At 37.1% G+C, this 22,068-nt stretch overlaps 1 protein-coding gene and 1 long non-coding RNA gene across 2 annotated transcripts; both read left to right on the plus strand.

Moving 5' to 3' along the window:
• Positions 1–9,721: 9,721 nt before the first annotated feature.
• LOC109183913 lies at positions 9,722–11,349 on the plus strand. Its single transcript, XR_002054660.1, has 3 exons — positions 9,722–9,967; positions 10,610–10,713; positions 10,862–11,349. It is a non-coding gene; the product is annotated as an uncharacterized LOC109183913 (long non-coding RNA).
• Positions 11,350–15,120: 3,771 nt separating this feature from the next.
• LOC109183939 lies at positions 15,121–16,220 on the plus strand. Its single transcript, XM_019333967.1, has 3 exons — positions 15,121–15,327; positions 15,448–15,756; positions 15,906–16,220. Exons 1-3 carry the CDS (start codon positions 15,121–15,123, stop codon positions 16,218–16,220), a joined length of 831 nt encoding a protein of 276 aa, XP_019189512.1.
• Positions 16,221–22,068: the final 5,848 nt, after the last annotated feature.

Consider the following 22,068-nt stretch of genomic DNA (forward strand, 5'->3'; position numbering starts at 1 on the left):
TAAAGTTTATTTTTAAATTATTTTTTTAAAAACAAATTGAATTTTACCTGCTATTATCTTGAGTTTACTTGCAAAATAAGTCAATTGCACAAATTTAAGAAGTTATGGGCTAAATTGTATAAAAATGAAGAGATGACGTGTCTAATTGAAGCTTTTTTTTTTTTTTTTTTTTTTTTTAAAATTTAATTTAGGGGGTTAATTACACTTTGGTTTATAGTTGGAGTGCCTATTTGACCCATATCCCTATTATTAAAAATAAAAGAGTTACCTAATAAACTACAAGTCTTAGATATTTTGAAAAAAAAAAACCCCGGTTAATATTGACTTTGTTTTTTTAATGATGTGACATCTTCTCCTTCACCGCTGGTGTATAGCATCTATACACATCAAATATTAATCCTTTTAAAAATACTAACTTATTAATTATTTTATTTCATTCCAAATTTGTAGACTTGGAGAGATTTGGTAGATTGAGCTACAAATTAAACAAGAAGAGATTGATGATGTTAGAGACAAATGGTCCAAGAATCTTGTTAATAAATGGATTAAAAATACATTACTTAATTAGTATTATATAAAATGATTGATGATTGATGATGTTGATAATTTTAGTTTTATATTTATATTATTAGTATGAATGGTGAAATTTATTAGTTTGATGAATTGTGAGATTTTGAATATAAATCTGTGCAGGTTTTGAATGTTGTTGTAAATTGTATATTTGTATTGATTTTTTAGGTAGAAATTATAAATTCATTATACAATTTTAAAAAATATATGAGATACCACATCGATTTTTGCGAAAACTAGCATAGTATCATATTTTAGAAAAAAAAATAAAAATTGATACGACTTTAGATTTTTGTAAAAATCGACGTCGTATCATTTAATTAAAAAATAAATAAAATTACCCGCATGTGCAACTCAACTGGTCATAGGGGTGAAGTTTGGGAAGAAAAAAATAAAAAATTAAAGCCTGCATGTATAAGAGAAGTTATCAGGAACTCCAACTCCACTTGCAATCAAGGTTGTAAAAATCGGTCTAGGCGTCTAAGTTAGTCGAGTTAACTCGTCCATTTCGGTCGAGTTAACCCGATCGGCTCGGCCTGTTTTTTTTTTTTTTTTTTTTTTTTTTTTTTTAATATTATATGTGTGTGTGTGTGTGTGCGCGCGCGCGCATACATATATAAACTCGTAGACTAGTTTGATAATTTGAATCTTTGGATGATTGAAGTATTTGAGTATTTCATATTTGAGTATTTTTAATTTTTAATATTGTTTTAATGTTTTTTTTTTTTGAAAACCATTGTTTTGATGTTATGACTTATGAATTATCATTAATTCATTTATTTGGATGTGTTATTTGATTAAATGTTGAAAGCAACCTCATTAAAATTGTCAAACTGCAAGTCTATCACTGTTTTTTTGAAGGGGTGAAATTGACAAATTATTCTACGACAAGATAGATCTGAGTTTAAAAATACATAATTTATATACTAAATGTTCACAATTTAAATTGTAAACATTCAGTATGTAAATTGTGTATTTTGTACGGTTGACCCGGATCCATAGTATAACTGCCGATCGGTGAAATCAAATCAGGCTTTTATACAAGAGTTTTTTTTTTTTTTTTTTTTTTTTTTGAATACTATAATTCTATTACAATGCAGTATCTGTTCATAACTACTTTCTTAACCACCGAAACACAAAAATTCAATAGCGCCTCCACTAAGGCTCAAACCCACAACTTCCCATGTATGAGTTTGGTACCATTAGACCACAAGGTCCTTGGTACATGAGGTCTTTAATCATCCCAATGAAAAATTATATTCCACAAAATCTATTTCTTCTTCTTCCTAAAAGGTTGAATCCCAATTCCAATGGTCCCCACACCCCAGCCCGACAAATCTATTTCTTGGGCCATGCATGAGTTGACTCAAGCTAAGGTCTCATGATAATAGTAGTGAATGGTCAATGGGAGACTGTGCCTTGATGACAAAAGTTAGATTAATTGTTGGAATTCTTGATGTTTAGTGAATTGTTGCAATATATGAAAAGTTTGTAACATTTAAGAGAGTAATCCATATTTTTTCTTTAATTTTTAACGATTGATTAATTTAATGGATAGATGTGATTAATTCTCATTATTTACATAAAAGAATTATTCTTATTTCAACCTACCTATATATATACACACATACATGCACACACACACCACATAATAATACGGAGTATTAAAATATAAAATACAAAATATAATCTTTATAACAAAGATGGTGTATTTGAATTTGAAAATCTAAATTGAAGTTTCAAATTATGAAAATATAAAGAGTAAATACTACCTATGGTCCCTCGAGTTTGGTGGCATCACCACCAAATCACCAATGGTCCCTAATTTTCATAATTACCAGCCGTCATTCTCCGAGTCGCAAAAACTGACCTTCTACCTTCCATCCGTTAATTCCTCCCGTTTCAGCCGTCAAAATGGAGGGTAATATTGTCATTTGGCCTTTATATGTCGTTTTAATGCGAAATTGCTCAAAGAATACGAATAGTAGTAGTGCTTTCATCTTCTTCACGCTCCTTAGGACAGTAAACCCTAATTTTCATATTCTACATCAATTTTCTCATCTTTTTCAAGTAGTTTCATGAGCAACAATGTCATCTTCTTCAAGTACTTCAAGGAGGAGATATAATTTTGGAGACTCCATACACATTCGTGAGTGTCAGTGCGAGAATCAACTGGTGATTCAAACTTCTTGGACAAATCGCAATCCGGGTAGGAGGTTTTGGCAATGCTCTGCATCATCTGTGAGTGAAGTTTAGTATCTTTGTATGTATTGAATTTATAAATTTTTAAAATCAGTTTAATTTTTCCAGAATTGAATTTTGTTTTTTTTTTTTTTGTTTTTTTGGTTTTTTTTTTTTTTTTTTTTTTTTTTTTTTCTTTTTTTTGGTTCTAGGAGACAACGGTTGTGGTTTCTTTGACTGGGCAGATCCTCTAATGTTCACGGTCAATCAGTATAATACCCGGGCTTTTGAAGAGGATAAATAGCGACAAAGAAGAGATCGAGAATTTAAAGGCTATGTTAGAAGTTGCTACTAAGAAAAATGTAGTGAAGTCTAAGAAAAATAGTTGTTGCAGATTCGCAATTGTAATCATCTTTGCAATTGGATTCGTAGGTTTATGTGTTTAGCAAATGTAGTACTCAATCAATAACACTTGTCAAAATGCTCCCAGGAAAAATGTGTTTGCAGTCTATTTAGCATCTAATGTGTTTGCAGTGTGTTTAGCAAATAATGTGATAGCAACACAATCAGTTAACCACAAGATTGAAATGACCAATAAATTAAGCACAATTAGTTAATCCCTTTCTACCACATACATTGACAATAAAAGCCAATTGACCAACCATTCCATTTCACCAAACTGTTCCAACAATTCCCAATGTCAGTGTTACCAACTGACCAAACATGAACATACATTGCCAAATATGACCACTGTCTACCAATTACATAACATACAATTGTCTACCAATTGTGCCAAAATAAGAGTTTAGTTGTCTAAAAAAAAAGCTCAATTTCAACAGTATTGGCTAGCAAAAAAAGACCATAACTTTATGTGCTTTTACTGCAGAACACAACATGAAAACACTAATCCCCATTATGTGCTTGCTTTTCAAACTTTGGCAACCTGGAAACAGCAACACATGGTCCCTCACCACCTAGACATGGCCCTCATGTTCCCATAAACAAAGCCCAATACTACAGTTATAGATTAAAGGAATGCAGATCACATAAACTTTTTAACAACAACAACCAATACATATATGATGTTTCCGTAACGAAAAGCAGCAACCCTATAACATAAATTCATAATTTATAACTTCAAATTCAAAATCACTACTTAGTTCACATACCGTTCGACTGTCGTTGTGGAGAACCCATGGTGTCGTTGAAGTGTGCCCTAGTCTGGCCTTGGACTCTGACCTTCAAATTGCTAGTTCGTCATTGAAGAAGTCGCTAAATGTATTTGCATTCAGGTATCAATTAGATGGGAAATAAATTAGGGTTCTAAGTTTTTAGAGTAAATTGGGAATTTTAGGTTTCAATCGTTAATGTGTGTTTCTTAATGTCAGGGTGTGTTCGTATATGCCAAATGACAATATTACCCTCCATTTTGACGGCTGAGATGGGAGGAACTAACGGATGAACAGTAGAAGGTCACTTTTCGCGACTCGAAGGATGACGACTGGTAATTATGGAAGTTAGGGACCATTGATGATAATGCCACCAAACTCGAGCTAGGGACCATAGGTGGTATTTACTCAAAATATAAATTTGAAACATAAAATGATAACTTAGGGAGTTTGATTTTTTCTTTCCTTAAAAAATAAAATAAAAAGGTTGTTTAATTTTTTCTAAGCATTGACATTTCTTTATTCATTTTCTTCCTATATTAGACTTAGATTTGATTTTCTAAACATATATATTTTAGAGCTTGTATTCAGCGACTTACATGAATTTCAAGATTTGTCATCATTTTCATGTAGTAAAAAATTCAAAAATATTCCAACAAAATCAGATTTTGTAAGTACAATTTTTGATCTAACATTCATTGTGGTCAAATTAAATACTCACTTTATACTTGAGCAGCAATACACATATATGGTCAAACTTATTTTATACTTGAGCAATTTAAACAACTTTTTCAATCATTTGAGACAATTCTTCCAAAAAAAAAAAAAGTGATCATACTTAAAAGATTCAAGTCTCGATCTTTCACTTGAGCCAACGACTTTTGACCGATGATCGGGATCTTCATCATGCAGAATATAATAAATCAGCAGTCCTTGATCGGGATGATATGCATACACCATTACCTGCAAATGATTCACATTCCAACTGAGATTTCCAGTTCACTTCAAATAGCTTTTGTTGCATCACTATCCGTTGCTGTTCTTTGTGGGGAAGAGGGAAGCATTGTATGTTAACATAGGGATAGATTCTAAGCTTCTTGAGTTCATCATTAATGGAGGCTATGAGAGAAAGTCGATTGGGTGCTTTGATTTTGATATGAATGTCCTGGAGGTTTGGGGCGATAATGTGAGACAAAGGGTTTGATGGGTTCGAAGAAGAATTATGGTATTTGAGCGAAACTAAACTTGGGGCAACAATGTTGACGCCGAGGTTGAATCCTACGTTTTCAGACAACACCAATCTGGTAAGGCTCTGGGTGAGAATGGTGCGGTCGGGGACGGAGTTCCGCGGCTGAAACCGGTAAAATTTCAGGCGCAAATCTTGAACGGCGGCCAAGGCTCCGGGGATGAAGTCCATCGGGAGGCGATCTGAGCGCCGGAGAAACGTCACCCTCTTCAGCCGCAACTGCATCAGGGATGGGTGGCGCGTGAGGTCGATATTCATCCTGAAATGCGGCGGGTGTTTGCCACGCGCCGGTGACGGCAAGTACTTGAAACGGAAAGCTTGGAGAACCCGGGACTGGATGTCCATGGTCACCGTCTGCGGGTAGCATCTCCGGACCACGCAGTCAAAATACTTGAGATTTTCCGCCGGAATCACGATCTTGTAGACGCCGTTGACGAGTCTCTCGATCCGGTCGCAGTTGCGGATGCGGAGGTGCTCGACGGCCGGCGATCCCTGCAGGAACTTGTGCAACACGCGAGTGGTTCCATAATGCATGCGGTTGACTGTGCTGGGCGAAATCTTGTTCTTAAGTAATTTATGTCCAAAATACTAGAAAATAATAGAAATTATAGTAATGATTTAGGTTCAAAATATTGATTATGATTTGATAGATCTCAACTTTGCACTATGCTCACTCCCTAGTGGAATTAGGGGTGTAAATGAGCTGAGCCACTCGCGAGTCGCTCGTGAGCGGTTCGGTCAACGCTCGGCTCGAACTCGGTCAAAATCGAGCTCGGCTCGAGCTCGAGCAGCTCGTTGATTAAACGAGCACGAGCCGAGCTTAGGTATTGTAGGCTCGCGGCTCGACGAGCCGCTCACGAGCCTTATAATATATTATATAATATATAATATATAATATAATTATGTTATATTTAGTATATAAAAATAATAATTAGGGGAGGGAAATTGAAATACTTTAATAATTATGTATGGATAAAAGTCATAAAACAAAGTAGTTTAAATTTTAAATCAAATTAGGGGTGTAAATGAGCCGAGCTGCTCGCGAGTCGCTCGTGAGCGGTTCGGTTAACGCTCGACTCGAACTCGGTTAAAATTGAGCTCGGCTCGAGCTCGAGTAGCTCGTGGATTAAACGAGCACGAGCCGAGCTTAGGTATTGTAGGCTCGCGGCTCGACGAGCCGTTCGCGAGCCTTATAATATATTATATAATATATAATATGTAATATAATTATATTATATTTAGTATATAAAAATAATAATTAGGGGAGTGAAATTAAAATACTTTAATAATTATGTATGGATAAAAGTCATAAAACAAAGTAGTTTAAATTTTGAATCAAACAGGTCAAATTTGATATCAAAATTGACCTCAAATTCGAGCCTAAACTCGAGCTCGAACAATCGAGCTGCTCGAGCTCGAGCAGCTCGACAATTGCCGAGCTCGAGCTCGAGCATCAATTCACGAGCTCGAACGAGCTCGAGCTCGAGCTCGAGAAGTGCTATCATTAACGAGCACGAGCATGAGCCTACCCAGGCTCGGGCTCGGCTCGGCTCGTTTACACCCCTAAATCAAATAGGTCAAATTCGACATCAAAATTGAACTCAAATTCAAGCCTAAACTCGAGCTCGACTTCGAGCCTGAACTCGAGCTCGAGTTCAGGCTCGAATTCGAGCTCGAGCTCGAACAATCGAGTTGTTCGTGCTCGAGCTCGAGCAGCTCGACAATTGCCGAGCTCGAGCTCGGGCATCAGTTCACGAGCTCGAGCTCGAGCTCGAGCAGTGCTATCATTAACGAGCACGAGCATGAGCCTACCCAAGCTCGGGCTCGGCTCGGCTCGTTTACACCCCTAAGTGGAACTCATCTTATGATCTTAGAAACTGCCCCAACCTTTTGATCATCAAGCCTACTTTCTTTAGAATTCCTAATTAGAATCTAAACAGGTCTACTTTCTTTATTCCTAACAGGTTTGAGCTCTTTAATATAGACAAGGGTCCACAGTCCTCCGTGAACCATATTAATTAAAAACATAATTCTATTCCCGCCCATACTAGGAAACCCGCCCATACTAGGAAAAGATTTTTGTTTGTATATATCTAAAATTAATTTATTTTTTTAGAGGGATTAAATAATAATAATAATAATAATAATAATAATAATAATAATAATAATAATAATAATAATAATAGATGCTTTATATATGGTAAATTATGTTATAATAATAATAATATATGTCGAAAATACTACAAACTAATAGAAATTATAGTAATGATTTAGGTTCAAAATAATGGTTATAATTAATAAATAATAATTTTGTTCAATTTTTTTCTTAAATAAGGAAGTTAATTCATTAATCATAGGTTACAATAAAAATCAAAAGAATGGTTAAACATTCATTATAGTCAATTTTGTTCATTAATTATATTCAAAATAATGATAATGATTATTTTGAATTAGATAAATAATTTCGTTTTTGGTCGATTTTTTATTATACCCTTTAAAAAATTGGTCATTTCGATTTTTTCTAGTCAGTTATCAGTTTTAGATAAATAATTTTTATTTGTTCTCCCTTATGTCCTGTATTTGGTTTCAACCATACCTATACAATTATTTTATTGACAATTATAATCAATCCTGACTATATTATCTTGCATTTGTAAACTTAGAATTACCTATTTAACCCGCACGGGCTTAGCTCAATGGTTTAGTGGGTAGTATTTGGGAGAAGAGACCAAGGTTTGAACCTCGGCGGCGGCAGCCTGTCTGCTGAACCATTGAGTCACCGTGATTTATAACTTCTCACAATGCTCTGTTGGGGCCCTTGAGGTTGGGGACTCAACCTTTGGGAGAAGAATTACCTATTTAAATACGCAAATTCAACCTTCAATTATCTATGCATGAACAGTTTCAATATAATCCTGCCTTAATATACTTTAAAGTATTTATTTTAAAAAAAGCATTGGGCATTATCCCAATCGCGCAATGCGCGTACAAAACTAGTAATAATAATATATGTCGAAAATACTACAAACTAATAGAAATTATAGAAATGATTTAGGTTCAAAATAATGGTTATAATTAACAAATAATAATTTTGTTCATTTTTTTTATTAAATAAGGAAGTTAATTCATTAATCATAGGTTACAATAAAAATCAAAAGAATGGTTAAACATTCATTATAGTCAATTTTGTTCATTAATTATATTCAAAATAATGATAATGATTATTTTGAATTAGATAAATAATATCGTTTTTGGTCTATTTTTTATTATAGCCTTTAAAAAATTGGTCATTTCGATATTTTCTAGTCAGTTATCAGTTTTAGACCGAGAAAAATAAAATTGACCGAAAAATCGAGGTCAAGTCCATACATTTTAATGTGGCAAATTATATCGTGCACCAGGGCACACAATGTATTGTGCGTCTTGGACAAAACGACATCGTTTTGTATATGTTTTTTTTTAGAAATTCTGTTTCCCGTTTCTGCCGTTAACTTCTTAAAAAAAATTCACTGTTTCGAATGTACATAAACTCATAACAGAATACACATAAACACATAATTTAACATAATACATAATACACATAAACTCTTAACATAATATACGTAAACTCATAACATAGTACACATAAACTCTTAACATAATACACATAAACTTTAAACAGAATACACATAAACTCTTAACATAATATACATAAAATCTCAACATAAAAAACGTCGTTTTAGGCAGGACGCACAATGCATTGTGTGCCCTGATTCACGATATAACGATTGTTTTAATGTAGCCCACTAGCTCATAAGCTCCAATACTCATTTATATAAATATATTAGTTTGCTTTTAGCCACTTAGCCCAAATTGAAACCAATCGTTACATCGTGCACCAGGGTGTACAATGCATTGTGCGCCCTGTCCAAATGACGTCATTTTTATGTTCAGATTTTATGTGTATTATGTTAAGAGTTTATGCGTATTCTGGTAAAAGTTTATGTGTATTATGTTATTAGTTTATGTGTATTATGTTAATAGTTTATGTGTATTTTATTAAGAGTTTATGTGTATTATGTTAAGATTTTATGTATATTATGCATTATGTTAGGTTATGAGTATTCTGTTATGAGTTTATGTATATTCGAAACAGGGAATTTTTTAGTTTTTATTTTTTATTTTTTGAAGTTAACAGTAGAAACGGGAAACGGAATTTCTAAAAAAATATGACCAAAACGATGTCGTTTTGGCCAGGGCGCACAATTCATTGTGTGACCTGGTGCACAATATAATTTGCCAATTGAAACTGCACAACACAATGAAAACACATTGAAGAGTAAAAGACATTTTTGGTCATAGATTTATAGTGACACGGACAATTTTGATCCTCCATACAAAAATCAGACAATTTGTGAACACTCTTATTGTGACGAGAACAATTTTAATCCTGTGTCAACATTCCTATTAGATGACCCTTTGAAAGGAGGGTATTTACGTCATTTCATAATATCTCCTTAATTTTCGTGATAAGTTCAGAAGCTCAACACGGAATTTCTGTGCCTACATACAAAGTACTCCGTGTCGCCGGTTCCGATTGAGCAGACATTGCTTCCAACGACGTCGTTTTCGCCGTCTTCTTCTTCTCCTCCATCTCCACAGAGGACTCTGTGTTTTCGTGATCTGAGAGGGGATCGATCTTCGCCGCGTGACCACAGATCCATATCTTCCAACGATGGTGCATCGATTTGGGGATCTTGCCGTCTTCTCCATCTGCTTCTATAATCGATCTTCGCCGCGTGACTGCAGACTTACGTAGAAGGTAATTCTTTTTTCTATGGGGTTTAATTGGAGTTTATGTCGCATAAAATTCTTATTTTTCATTGTTTTTGTCATCATATTTCATGATTTTGTTAGTACTATGATGGAATTTAGATAATTTAAAGTTAATAAATTTATATAATTGCTTCTTCGTCGTATCTCTGAATTCATTCTTTTACAAGTCTATATATTGGTGTCTGCCATTTACGTTATTGAATTTCAACCATTTCCTTAGCAGTCATTGGAAAATGATATTCTTTTAAAAAAAATTGTTGGATAATAAGCGATTCTGGTTACAAAGGTCCCAAATTTTCAACAAATATTTATGTTAGAAGTTAAATCTATTTCCTCTAATTTCTGTGAACTAACATCATCCAATGTGAATACTTGGTACATTAAAAGTGTAAAAGTTAAACAAAAACAATCAGATTGACAAATGCTTATATTTCCTTAGGTGTGTCATAGCACATTATTAAATGGCAAACAATTTGTTTAGTTTAGAGTTGAAAAAAATCTAGGGTACTACAGCTCAAAGATAGTTTTTGGCTACTAACTGCAAACAACTTCAACCTGTCTTACATGAGTGACAATTGTGTCATTATCGGACATTTCTACCCTTAACCTAATTGTTCATTTCTTGCAGTTATGTTGCTATGAGGAGACAGCTTCTAATTAATCCACATGTACCAATGGATGGTAGTACCTCTCCAGATCTTGTTATGAAGAACTTATTGTCTCAAAACCCTGGTAGGATATATGTGTTTTTCTTTAGCATCTCTTCACGAACAACTTGATTCTTGATCTTTTCATGGACTTGATTGTTTTTCTGTAGCATTCCTAGTACGTGTTAAACTTTTATTCAAGTTAATTTCTTATGATTATACTTTGTATATAGCATATGGGTCGCTTCTTCAGGAATGCTGAGTTAGAAAGAATGGTTGATCGGGATTTGTCTCGTTTATATCTTGATTCTTGAGCATGGTAGCTATTTCCAAACCCCTGGGTGCTAGGCCATGTTGCGGTGTATTTGGTTGCTAAAAGGACACCCTAGAAGGATGCAAGAAAGAGATATCATGAAATGACGCAAATACCCTCCTTTCAAACGGTCATCTCGAAAATGTTGACGGAGGACCAAAATTGTCCTCGTCACAATAAGAGTGTTCACAAATTGTCTGATTTTTTTTATAGAGGACCAAAATTGTCCGTGCCACTATAAGTCTAGGACCAAAAACCCACTCCACATTGAATATAGAAAATAACCTAATTCCCTTTTTCTAGCTGTTGGCAAATTATATCGTGTACCAGGACGTACAATTCATTGTGCACCCTAAGAGTTTATGTGTATTTTATGTTAAGAGTTTATGTGTATTATGTATTATGTTAGATTATGTGTATTGTTTTAGGAATTTATGTGTATTCTGCTATACAATTATGTACATACGAAACATGGGATTTGTAGGGCGCACAATGCACGATATAACAATTGTCTGCTGTTAGCCACTTTGGCACATTGGCAGTGAGCCAGTGAGCTCATTTGGACTTTGGAGCATATTTTAATTTACGAACGGTTAGTCTATTAGACTTGTGATTTTTATTACTTAAAAGGACATTTGATTTTGAAATTTGTATGCAATTGAATATTTTAACTAGTAATGTGTTTTTAGTGATAAAATTTTTGAGTTTAAGCTAATATTTTTAAGAAATTACAGCAGGTAATAAAGTTCGGTTAAAAATAACCGATCATATATAACCAATTTTTGGTCGGTTCGGTTATGAGTGGTGCTTTGGTTATTTTAGTATGCCAAGGATAATTTTTTTCGGTTATTAACAGAAAATCGACTGATGCTCACCCCTACCCTGCAATGCCCCGTCATGGAAACCAAAAACAAGTATTGTAAAAACTTGAAACCTGAAAAATGATTGGAAATCATTTTCCGAGTTTCCAAACACACCCGAGGTTCAAATCCAATTTTTGAATTTGCATATTAAAAATACAGTAGGCAACGTAGTATATATAGATAGCCTTATATTGAAACCAAGGAAAGGAGCATTCAACAATGGACAATGGCATCAGCCTGTGCCATTAAACATACACAATAACAGTAGTGGAAGTGCGATCGTCGCTTTGCTTGGACATTACAAACAGTGCAAGTGAGATTTAAAGAATGACAGTAAAATGAGTTCAAAGATTTTGATAAATTTAGTGAATCCAAATAAGGTTACTGAGAAACTTACATCAGTAACTTTGTTCAGCTTCTCTCTAACATTCTGCAGAAGTTGAGAAAGGTCACCATTTTTAAAACTCCAACTCTTTTTTGTTCAGAATTTTCTCGGCTACCTAATCGACTAAAGCTAACTGAACTACATTTTCCACAGGCACGGCATTTGATCTAACAGTCATGGCTTCATCTGCAGTTTGAATATAGGTTGCTCGTGGTCAAGTGTGCAAATTAAACCTAACCACAACCTAGAATGGGCAAAGTATATGTTGTAAAAGTGGCAAATTAAAGGAATGCTTGAGGATCGTTCTGCGATATGATAGTTCTTCAAGAATTCGGGCATATATAGTTGAGGCCAGGTTCTGATGGCTCTGGAATGGCATGACCAAAAGATTACCAAAAGAAGAAAGAAATCATTTGTTGAATTAATTAGGTTTAAACATTATTGGTTTACAGCAAATTCTAAGGAACAAAAAAATTCATGGAATCTTACTTGCATTTCTACATTTACTGGATTTGATCTCAATGGTTTTACACTTTCACGACAAGGGGTTTGTTCATTGTGACTTAAAACTTGAAAACATCCTCGCTTTTCCTATCACTCGAGAAGTAAACTCATCTTAAAATTTGTTGCGTACAGGTGATAAAGACAAAATATATTACAATGATAAAGATTACTGCTATGGTGAAGAACGTTATTAGTTTTATCCATACTACTACTGTTGTGGCCTGGGAGTTTAGTTTATGCATCACTGGAAGGAATATTTGAACACCGGGATACACCAAACCTTGGATTATGACATACGAAAAAACTACATGTACTCTCATTTTCTACTCTCAACTTTTACTGTTCTCCCACACACAAATTCTTGATGTAGATCGACACTTGTATGGGACCCACATGAAAAAAGTAGTTTATCAGTGCCCGCGAGAATAAAATTTAAAAAGTAAGATTTGAAAGTCCATGTAACAGAGACTTTTATATATAATTATAGAGTTAATACCTGAAATGGTCCTCGACTATAGTGGTTTTTCTCAATTTCGTCCTAAACGACTTTGGTAACGACTGGGAGTAATTCGTAAAAAAAGAAGGATTTCGCACTTCACATGTCTATAAGTAAGAGATGCCAATATTAAAATTACTGAATTGTCTATTTATTTATCAACAAATGAACGGAATAACAAATGAGGAACTAAATTGAGTAAAAACACAAAAGTCTGGGACTAAATTGAGTAAAAACACAAAAGTCTGGGACTAAATTGAGTAAAAACACAAAACTCTGGGACTACATTAAGTCACCAAAGTCGTTAAGGACAGAATTGAGAAAAACCACTATAGTCGATGACATTTTGGGTATTAAATCTATAATTATATATGGTTCTTAATTAGGTTCTATTGTTGTCAAGATGTTCACTGGATCAGAGAACCTCAAACCCAATATACATAATCTATATATTTCTTTGGCCATGACTCGCTCAATGCAAGGTCGATCTTAGAATAATAGTATTGAATGAGAGATTATATTATGACTTAGACAAAAGCTGTAATATAATTGAAGTAAATTGATTGTTGAACGATAACATTTAAGGTAATTAAAAGTGATTGTTACCATACTTCTCTCTCTAGAACTCTCTATAGAGCTCCGCCTTTTTCCTAGGGTTTTTGGCTAGGGTTTCTGGAATTTCTTCGACTTTCTTCACGAACGGTTGCTTTCCGACAAAGCTAACGACGACAGAAGTGTTTTTCGACGGTGAGACCGATGGAGTCGAACGTACATGCGACGGACGATATCCTTCCGGCGCTCGAACGGGCAGACGAGGTGATTGAACGGCTTACGCAGCGATGGGCCGATATAGCTTTGGAGGAGGAGGAGGAGATTGGTTTTGAACCGGTGGGGGAGGATGTTGATGTGGTTGCGGAGGAGGAGGAACAGCGGTGGGTGTGTGTTAGCAGATTCTTGACGTCCAAGGTAGTGAAGCTAGAATACATGCGGCAGGTTATGGCCTCGGTTTGGCAACCGGTGTGGGGTAAGCAGGTTACGGAGTTTCAACCGGGATTGTTTATGTTCATATTCTATGATGAAACTGATATGCAAAGGGTCCTCGATGAAGGGCCATGGTCGTTTGATAATAGCACCCTCGTTTGCAGACAGGTGGGGGCGGGTGCTCGACCAGAAACGGTTGAATTGAAGTCGGTGGATATGTGGGTACAACTTTATGACTTACCGTTGGGATATACTTCGGAGGCGGTTCTTGAACAAGCTGCCAATTTTATTGGCTCGTTTGTTAAAGTTGATGATCGTTATCCAGGTGCACCATGGAAAACGTTTCACCGGGTCCGGGTCCGGGTCTCAATACCGGTGGACAAGCCGCTAAAGCGGATAATGAAACTTATTAAGCGGGACAAGACAAGCTGTTGGGTGAATTTTCGGTATGAACATTTACATAACTTTTGCTTTTATTGTGGTTTACTGGGGCATGCCGATAAGTTTTGTAAGTTGGCAAGGAAATCTGGACTAACGCCGGAAAAGTTCCCGTACACGGCGGACCTGAAGGCGGGGGGAGGCAGCCGGGGACCTAGGCAGGTGGGGGAGCCACGGTTGGTACCACTTGAGGGGAAGGGTAAGGGTGTGGCGAGAGGGAAGGAGAAGGTGAGGGGTACGGGTATTGAAGGAGTAGAGGGTGTGGGTTGTGTACGGCTTGGAGAGGTGAGGGCGGGTGAGGGGGTGGTGGTAGCAGCTTCTAAAAGAAGGAGGGGGGATGGGGTGGACGATGGTAATTTAAGGTTGGATACGGGAGATGTGGTGATGACAGAATTCTCAAAAAACGGGTTTACGGCGGGTCCGGGTGGTCAGGCCCGCCCATCACAATGAGTACGATAAGCTGGAACTGTCGTGACTTGGGCAATCCACAGACAGTTCGAGAGGTGGTGGACATGGTGTCCCGTAAGAAGCCCGATTTCGTCTACTTGATGGAAACTAAAGTAGATCGGAGTCATGCAGAAAGGTTACGTGTCAAGATTGGTTTTGAGGGTCTGTTTTACGTAGATAACGATAGGAGAGGGGGTGGCTTGGCATTATTATGGAAAAAGAATAATACTTCTAGGCTGTTGGGCTATTCAAAAAACCATGTGGATGTGGAGGTAGCTATAAGGGGGGAAATATGGCGTATGACGTCTTTCTATGGGTTCCCGCTGAGGCATAGACACAAGGAGGCATGGCAGTTATTGAGTGGTTTAAATGAAAAATCTACATTACCCTAGGTGGTTGTGGGAGATTTTAATGACCTGTTATATCAGCATGAGAAAAGAGGGGGGAACCCGCATCCGGTATGTCTCTTTAGGGGCTTTGGAGATACTGTACACAATTGCGGTCTCGTTCAATTGCCAATGAGAGGTCACCAGTTTACATGGGAGAAGGGGAAAGGAACTGAGAGGTGGTTGGAGGAGAGGCTGGATAAGGTTTTGGTGACAGCACAATGGACTGATTTGCATGGTGAGGCTTGGGTTGAAAATATTCTTACTCGAAAATCTGATCACTCGGCTCTCTTCCTAAACACTGATATTGCACTGGTGCGCAGACAGGGGAGGGGGGGGGGGGGGGGGGGGGGGGGGCGAGACGCTTTCGTTTTGAGATGGCTTGGGTTCATGATGAAGGTTGCCGGAGTGTGGTGGAGACTTCCTGGCAGGATGGTAGGGATAAGGGGTTGTTGATTTGTTAGCAACATTGTGGAGGGAGGCTCATGCGGTGGGGTGGGGAACATTGGCATAAGTCCGGTGACCGCATAAAGCAGTTGAGAAAGGAGCAGGATGCGCTGCGTCATAAGCGGGATTCGGCTGCATTGGCCGAGTTTCGCAATCTTGAGGAAAGGCTGGGCCAATTGGAGGTGCTGGAGGATGTTTTTTGGAGGCAACGGGCAAAACAGCACTTGCTCCGCGGTGCGGATTACAATACCAAATTCTATCACAGGTATGCTTCTGCCCGTAGAAGGAAAAATTATATTCCTAGATTGAAAAATGATGTGGTGCCTGGGTAGATGGGGAAAATATGAAGAAAGTTGTCTTGGATTATTATGCTGCTATTTTTACATCATCAAATACTGAGTGTGAGGATCCCATGTTTGATGATTTTACTCCCCGTGTAACTAATGAACAAAATACTGTGTTACTTCGCCCGTTTGAGATTCAGGAGGTCAGGTGTGCTTTATTTGCAATGTTCCCTGACAAAGCGCCAGGACCGGATGGTATGAATCCTGGATTCTACCAGGAATTTTGGGACATTGTAGGGGGGATGTGACTGAATTTATTGTAAACTGCTTGAATTCAGGTTCACTCCCTGAGAGATTAAATGACACTAATGTGATTTTAATTCCGAAGAAGAATGTGCCTGAGACAGTATCTGACATGAGACCGATACCGCTAAGTAATGTGTTGTACAGAATTATAGCAAAGGTAATAGCCAATAGGACGAAATCACTTATGGGGGACCTCATCTCAGAGGCTCAGAGTGTTTTTATTCCTGGGAGGCTTATTACTGATAATATTCTTATAGCTGCGGAAGTGGGGCATTATTTGAATAGGAAGCAGTGTGGTCAGAAGGGGTGGGCAGCTTTGAAACTAGATATGGCAAAGGCATATGATAGGATGGAATGACAGTTCTTGAGAAGGATGTTGGAGGTAATGGGTTTTGATGACCGGTGGATTAATTTATTGATGCAGTGTGTCACTACTGTCCAATATAACATCCTGATTAATGGTGTTACTAGTGGGAGTGTAACACCGACCAAGGGGTTAAGGCAGGGAGATCCTTTGTCTCCGTATTTGTTTATCATATGTGCTGAGGGATTATCTATGCTGCTACAGAGAGCTCAGATTGCTGGCTTAATACATGGCTGCAGAGTGGCTAGGGGAGCCCCACAGATATCACATTTATTTTTTTTGCGGATGATAGCTTCTTTAAAGCGAATGACCGAGAAGCAGAAGTAATTAAGCAGTGTCTGGGACGATATGAGGAGTTGTCAGGACAGAAGGTGAACTATCACAAGTCCAGTGTCTGTTTTAGCAGGAATACCAGTGTGGATGACACGGAAGTGGTGGCAACTTGTTTATAGGTAGACCAGACACCCAATTTTGGGAAATATCTGGGTTTACCATCTTTTGTGGGGAGGAATAAAAGGGCAGTGTTCTCGTATATTGAGGATGAAATAAAGCAGAGGATTAGCTCATGGAACAAGAAGTTTCTGTCACATGCAGGAAAGGAAATTCTATTAAAAAGTGTGGCACAATCCATGCCTACCTTTTCGATGAGTGTCTTCTTGATCCCAGAAACAGTGTGTTTATCAATTCAGAGAGCAATGAACAAGTATTGGTGGGGCACTGGTATGGATAGGGGAATACACTGGAAAGTTTGGGATAAGCTGAGTATCCCAAAGAAATTTGGGGGAATGGGATTTAAGGATCTCAGGAGTTTTAATGTGGCAATGTTGGGAAAGCAAGCATGGCGGCAACTCACAAGTCCTGATTCCCTTGTTGCAAAAGTTTATAAGGCTCGGTACTATCCGAATACCTCTTTTATTGATGCTAAGGTAGGAGGATGCCCAAGCTACTCATGGAGGAGTATTATGGCAGCTCATGATATGGTGGTAGCACGGGTGCGGAGGAGGATTGGGGATAGTAGAACGACATTAATCTGGGGACACCCATGGCTCCCTGATAATCCTAGCCCCCTAATACAAACAGATATGCCTATAGAGCTCAGACATGCTAAAGTGGCAGGTTTAATAGATGACCAGACTGCTACCTGGGATCCACATATTTTAACAGATTTATTTGATGAGGAGGATGTGGATAGGATACTGAGAATACCTGTAAGTCCGGGATATGAGGACTCATGGTATTGGCCCGATGACCCTAATGGGGTATATACAGTTAAGAATGCCTACAAGAACATTATGAGTGTTTATAACCACTCACTAGGGGATTTTGAGAAATGGACTACAATGAGGAGGATGAAGATACCCCAAAATGGAAGACTTTGTTGTGGAGAGCAATTTGTGATGTTCTTCCAACAACTAATAATTTGATTATAAAGAGGGTTGAAGTGGATCCCACATGCCAAATGTGTGGGGTGGCACATGAGAATGTGATGCATACATTGACTACTTGTGATTATTCTAGATATGTTTGGAATATTTCAGGACTGCATATAACAAATATTGTTGTCCAACTCGTTCCCCGAGTGGCTAACAACTGTGCTTACAATGTTAACAGGGGATCAAAGTGGAGCCGTAGTGGCGCTGCTTTATCGTCTATGGAGATGCAGAAATTCAGCCGTATGGGACGGTGCACTTCCTCACCCTACGGCAGCATGGAGACAAGCCACGGCGACGCTGCAGTCTTTCCGGCAGGTTGCACGCCGCTGCCCAGCTACACCCGCGGCTGCTACGGTGGAAAGCGAGGGAGACGCCATGCCACGGTGTTACGTGGATGCTGGATACCGGGAGGACACGGGGGAAGCTACATACGGCATTGTGTTGTTGTCTCCAGAAGGATCTTTTTTGGCGACAAAAAATGGAAAACTCCCAAATTATTTGTCGCCGTTTATGGCGGAGACTTTGGCATGTAAGGAGGCTCTATCCTGGCTATTGGAGAAGAATATAACAACGGTCATCCTTCACACAGACTGTATACAACTGAGGAATGCTATACGACAGAAATCAACCATCATAACGTCCTATGTTGGGGTCGTAATAGACCAATGTAGGAGTTTAATTTCGTCATTTAATTATGTCTTGTTAAATTATATTTCTAGGCAGATTAATTCGCATGCGCATACGCTAGCTTCGTTAGCTTTTGTTCAGGATCAAACTATGTATTGGGATTATATCCCCCCTGACTGCATTGCAGCTTTGATTCATTGATACAATCATTCTTTGGTTGGTTTTCAAAAAAAAAAAAAAAATTAAATTGTTGAATTCTTGATGCTCACTAAAATTATATTTGGTTAGACGTTTTGGAAAATCTATGTTCTAGATCAACTTTGAAAAGTTTATAATATTTATGAAACTAATCTTATATTTTTTCTTTAATGTTTAATTATTAATCAATTTAGATGAATGGATATGATTATTTTATATTTTAAACAAGAAAGCACAATCTTACATGTTTTATAATTTACATAAACAATTTATAAATTAAATATTCACAATTTACTTTTTACAAAATTGTAAACCTTCAGTATGTAAATTATGTATTTTGGACCAGAGTGCACCTCGGAATATGGATCCGGGTCCATAGAATACTCACTAATTTGGTCAAAAAATTATGAAAATCGCTTAACAGTTCGATTGAAACCAAAAGTCACCACAAATCACAAGGTCCAAAGCCTATTTAAAAAAAAAAAAAAAAAAAAAAAGACCCAAGGTCTTGAAAGAACAATATCAAAGCGGCCTTCAAGCCCTTTGAATCACCAAGATCTTGTTGAAATAAAAAATGATTAAAAAAAAGAAAATAAAAAAATCAAAATAGTTTTTATCTGTAACCATACCACTCATACCCCATACATGTTGAATACAAATAAAATCAAGTATATTCTCAATATCGTTCCATACGAATTTAGCATAAAAAAAGTGGCAAGTAATGTAACACCATTAATGTGTATATAAACATCATTTGGAACATTTAACGGATATGTTATCTGCATTGGATCAGTCGTATTGTACGCATACATACACAATTTCATGATGTGATAAAATCTCTCTAAACTGCATGTAAGAAATTTTCTTAAAGCAAAGAACTCTCTTTCAAGGTTAATTCCAGCACTCGGTAATATGAGGATCAAAGGCCTATTCAGTTCTTCGAAAACCGCTATCTCTAAGTCCTCCATAAGTTAATCACATGGAGTTCCGACACTTCCATGCATACATGGGTTCATGGCTACCTCTTGAATATTAACCACTTCCATATAGTTGACCCTGTAATCATTCCAGGCAGGGCGATAATATGTTGGGGTAGTTGTTCTAGGGCTATAATATGTTGGGGTAGTAGTTCTGACTCCTGAGGCACTGGTGCCATGTGCCAAAGGTCGTTTGCCATGAAAGTATACCCCGTATTAGTTCCAACATAGATATTATTTATTAGTCGATCGTCACCTCCATCCGGTGGTCTTATGACCAACGGAATATCTCTAACATTGGTGCTGGCAGTGCTGGCGCCACTATTGTCATTGTTACCATCACTGTCACTGTCATTGTTGGCATCGTTGCAATATCATTGTTACCGTCGTTGGCACTGTCATCATCGCCGCCATTATCACTTATCTTTCCATTTTCTGCCGCCAACATGGCAGCTAATAGTATGTAGATAAATCCTGCAGAATAACATGATAAAAATTAACATAACATATTGGAAACAATTATGTTGCCTCTCACTTTTCTAATGCATTGAAAACAATAAGATTGAAATGATTACGTGATCCAAACTCTTCCTCCAAGTAAGTTCCAACAAAGACTACACTGCACAAGTTGATGATACCATGAATTTTTTTCATGAACTTTTTTTCTCTGATACATATATATCGCTCTGATACCATGAATTTTTTTCTCTGATATCACATAATGCAAGAACCACGCATGGACGACGCACGCATGATACACACACCACAAAGTGTTTGAGATGGAAATACTTAGTAATTAGCATTTTTTTATCATATTTGTTTACCTAATTGTTTTCAAATGTTAATGTTATCCAATGTTATTCTGCAGAATTTATCTACATATAGCTAGCTGTCACGTTTGCTGCAGATACAGAAAATGAACAAATTGAAAGCAGTAATAGCAGCTAATGGAATTTGCGATGTTACCATTGATTCCCAATTCTATCACCTAATGGAATTTGCGATGCACGCCTATAATAAGACCGATCCAGATGTGATAACAAGTGCTACAGATACTCCACATGATGTTTATATAGAGATAGGAAGAGATAAAATATTTCTTGCCAATTTTTTCGATGTTGATCTTATAGAACTAAAATGGTTTGATTTTTTGTTTGAGTGGCAGCAATTTAAGAATAGACTTCAGTCTATTAGTATTGAAGAAGCAATTGAGCAGCGTTGAGTGGTATGATTACTGGTTTGTGATTTTTTTTTCTTTTTCTTAATTATTTTTTTAATCATTTTTTTTTCAACAGGATGATCTGATATTGGATATGTGATGTGATTTGAAGAATATTATTTTTCGAAGACCATTATGTTTTGTACTATTAGTATAGCTATTATTTCCATATTATTATTTGTATAGTCTATGGTTGTATTTATGTGGTAATAGAATAGTCTACAGTAGTTATAGTTAGATGCTATTATTCAGGCATAGGATAGTCTTTGTTATAGAATATAACTCTGTATTTCCTATTATTCAGTTAATGATCGATTCACCTTCTCTAATCTGGTATCAGAGCCAGACCAAAGGTCATGGATTCGAATCTCAGCGCCACCCATAAGCGACTACGGTCCACGTGTTGCTTGGAACCCACCGCACACGTGAGGAGGCGTGTTGAGCATATAGCCATTAACGTGCAGTCTAACTATTAGCTTAGGCTTTTAGTTGAAATGGAGCACATGCTTCAATTTGGTATCAGAGCCAGACCAAAGGTCATGGGTTCGAATCTCAGCGCCACTCATAAGCGAGCGATTAAGGTCCACGTGAGGGGGCGTGTTGAGCATATAGCCATTAACGTGCAACATGCTTCAATTTGGTATCAGAGCCAGACCAAAGGTCATGATTGAGCATATAGCCGAATCTCAGAGCGGGTCCACGTGTTGCTTGGTTGAGCATATAGCCGAATCTCAGAGCGGGTCCACGTGTTGCTTGGTTGAGCATATAGCCG

This window comes from Ipomoea nil, unplaced genomic scaffold (assembly GCF_001879475.1).
Source record: "Ipomoea nil cultivar Tokyo-kokei standard unplaced genomic scaffold, Asagao_1.1 scaffold1237, whole genome shotgun sequence".
NCBI classification, from domain to species: Eukaryota; Viridiplantae; Streptophyta; class Magnoliopsida; order Solanales; family Convolvulaceae; genus Ipomoea; species Ipomoea nil.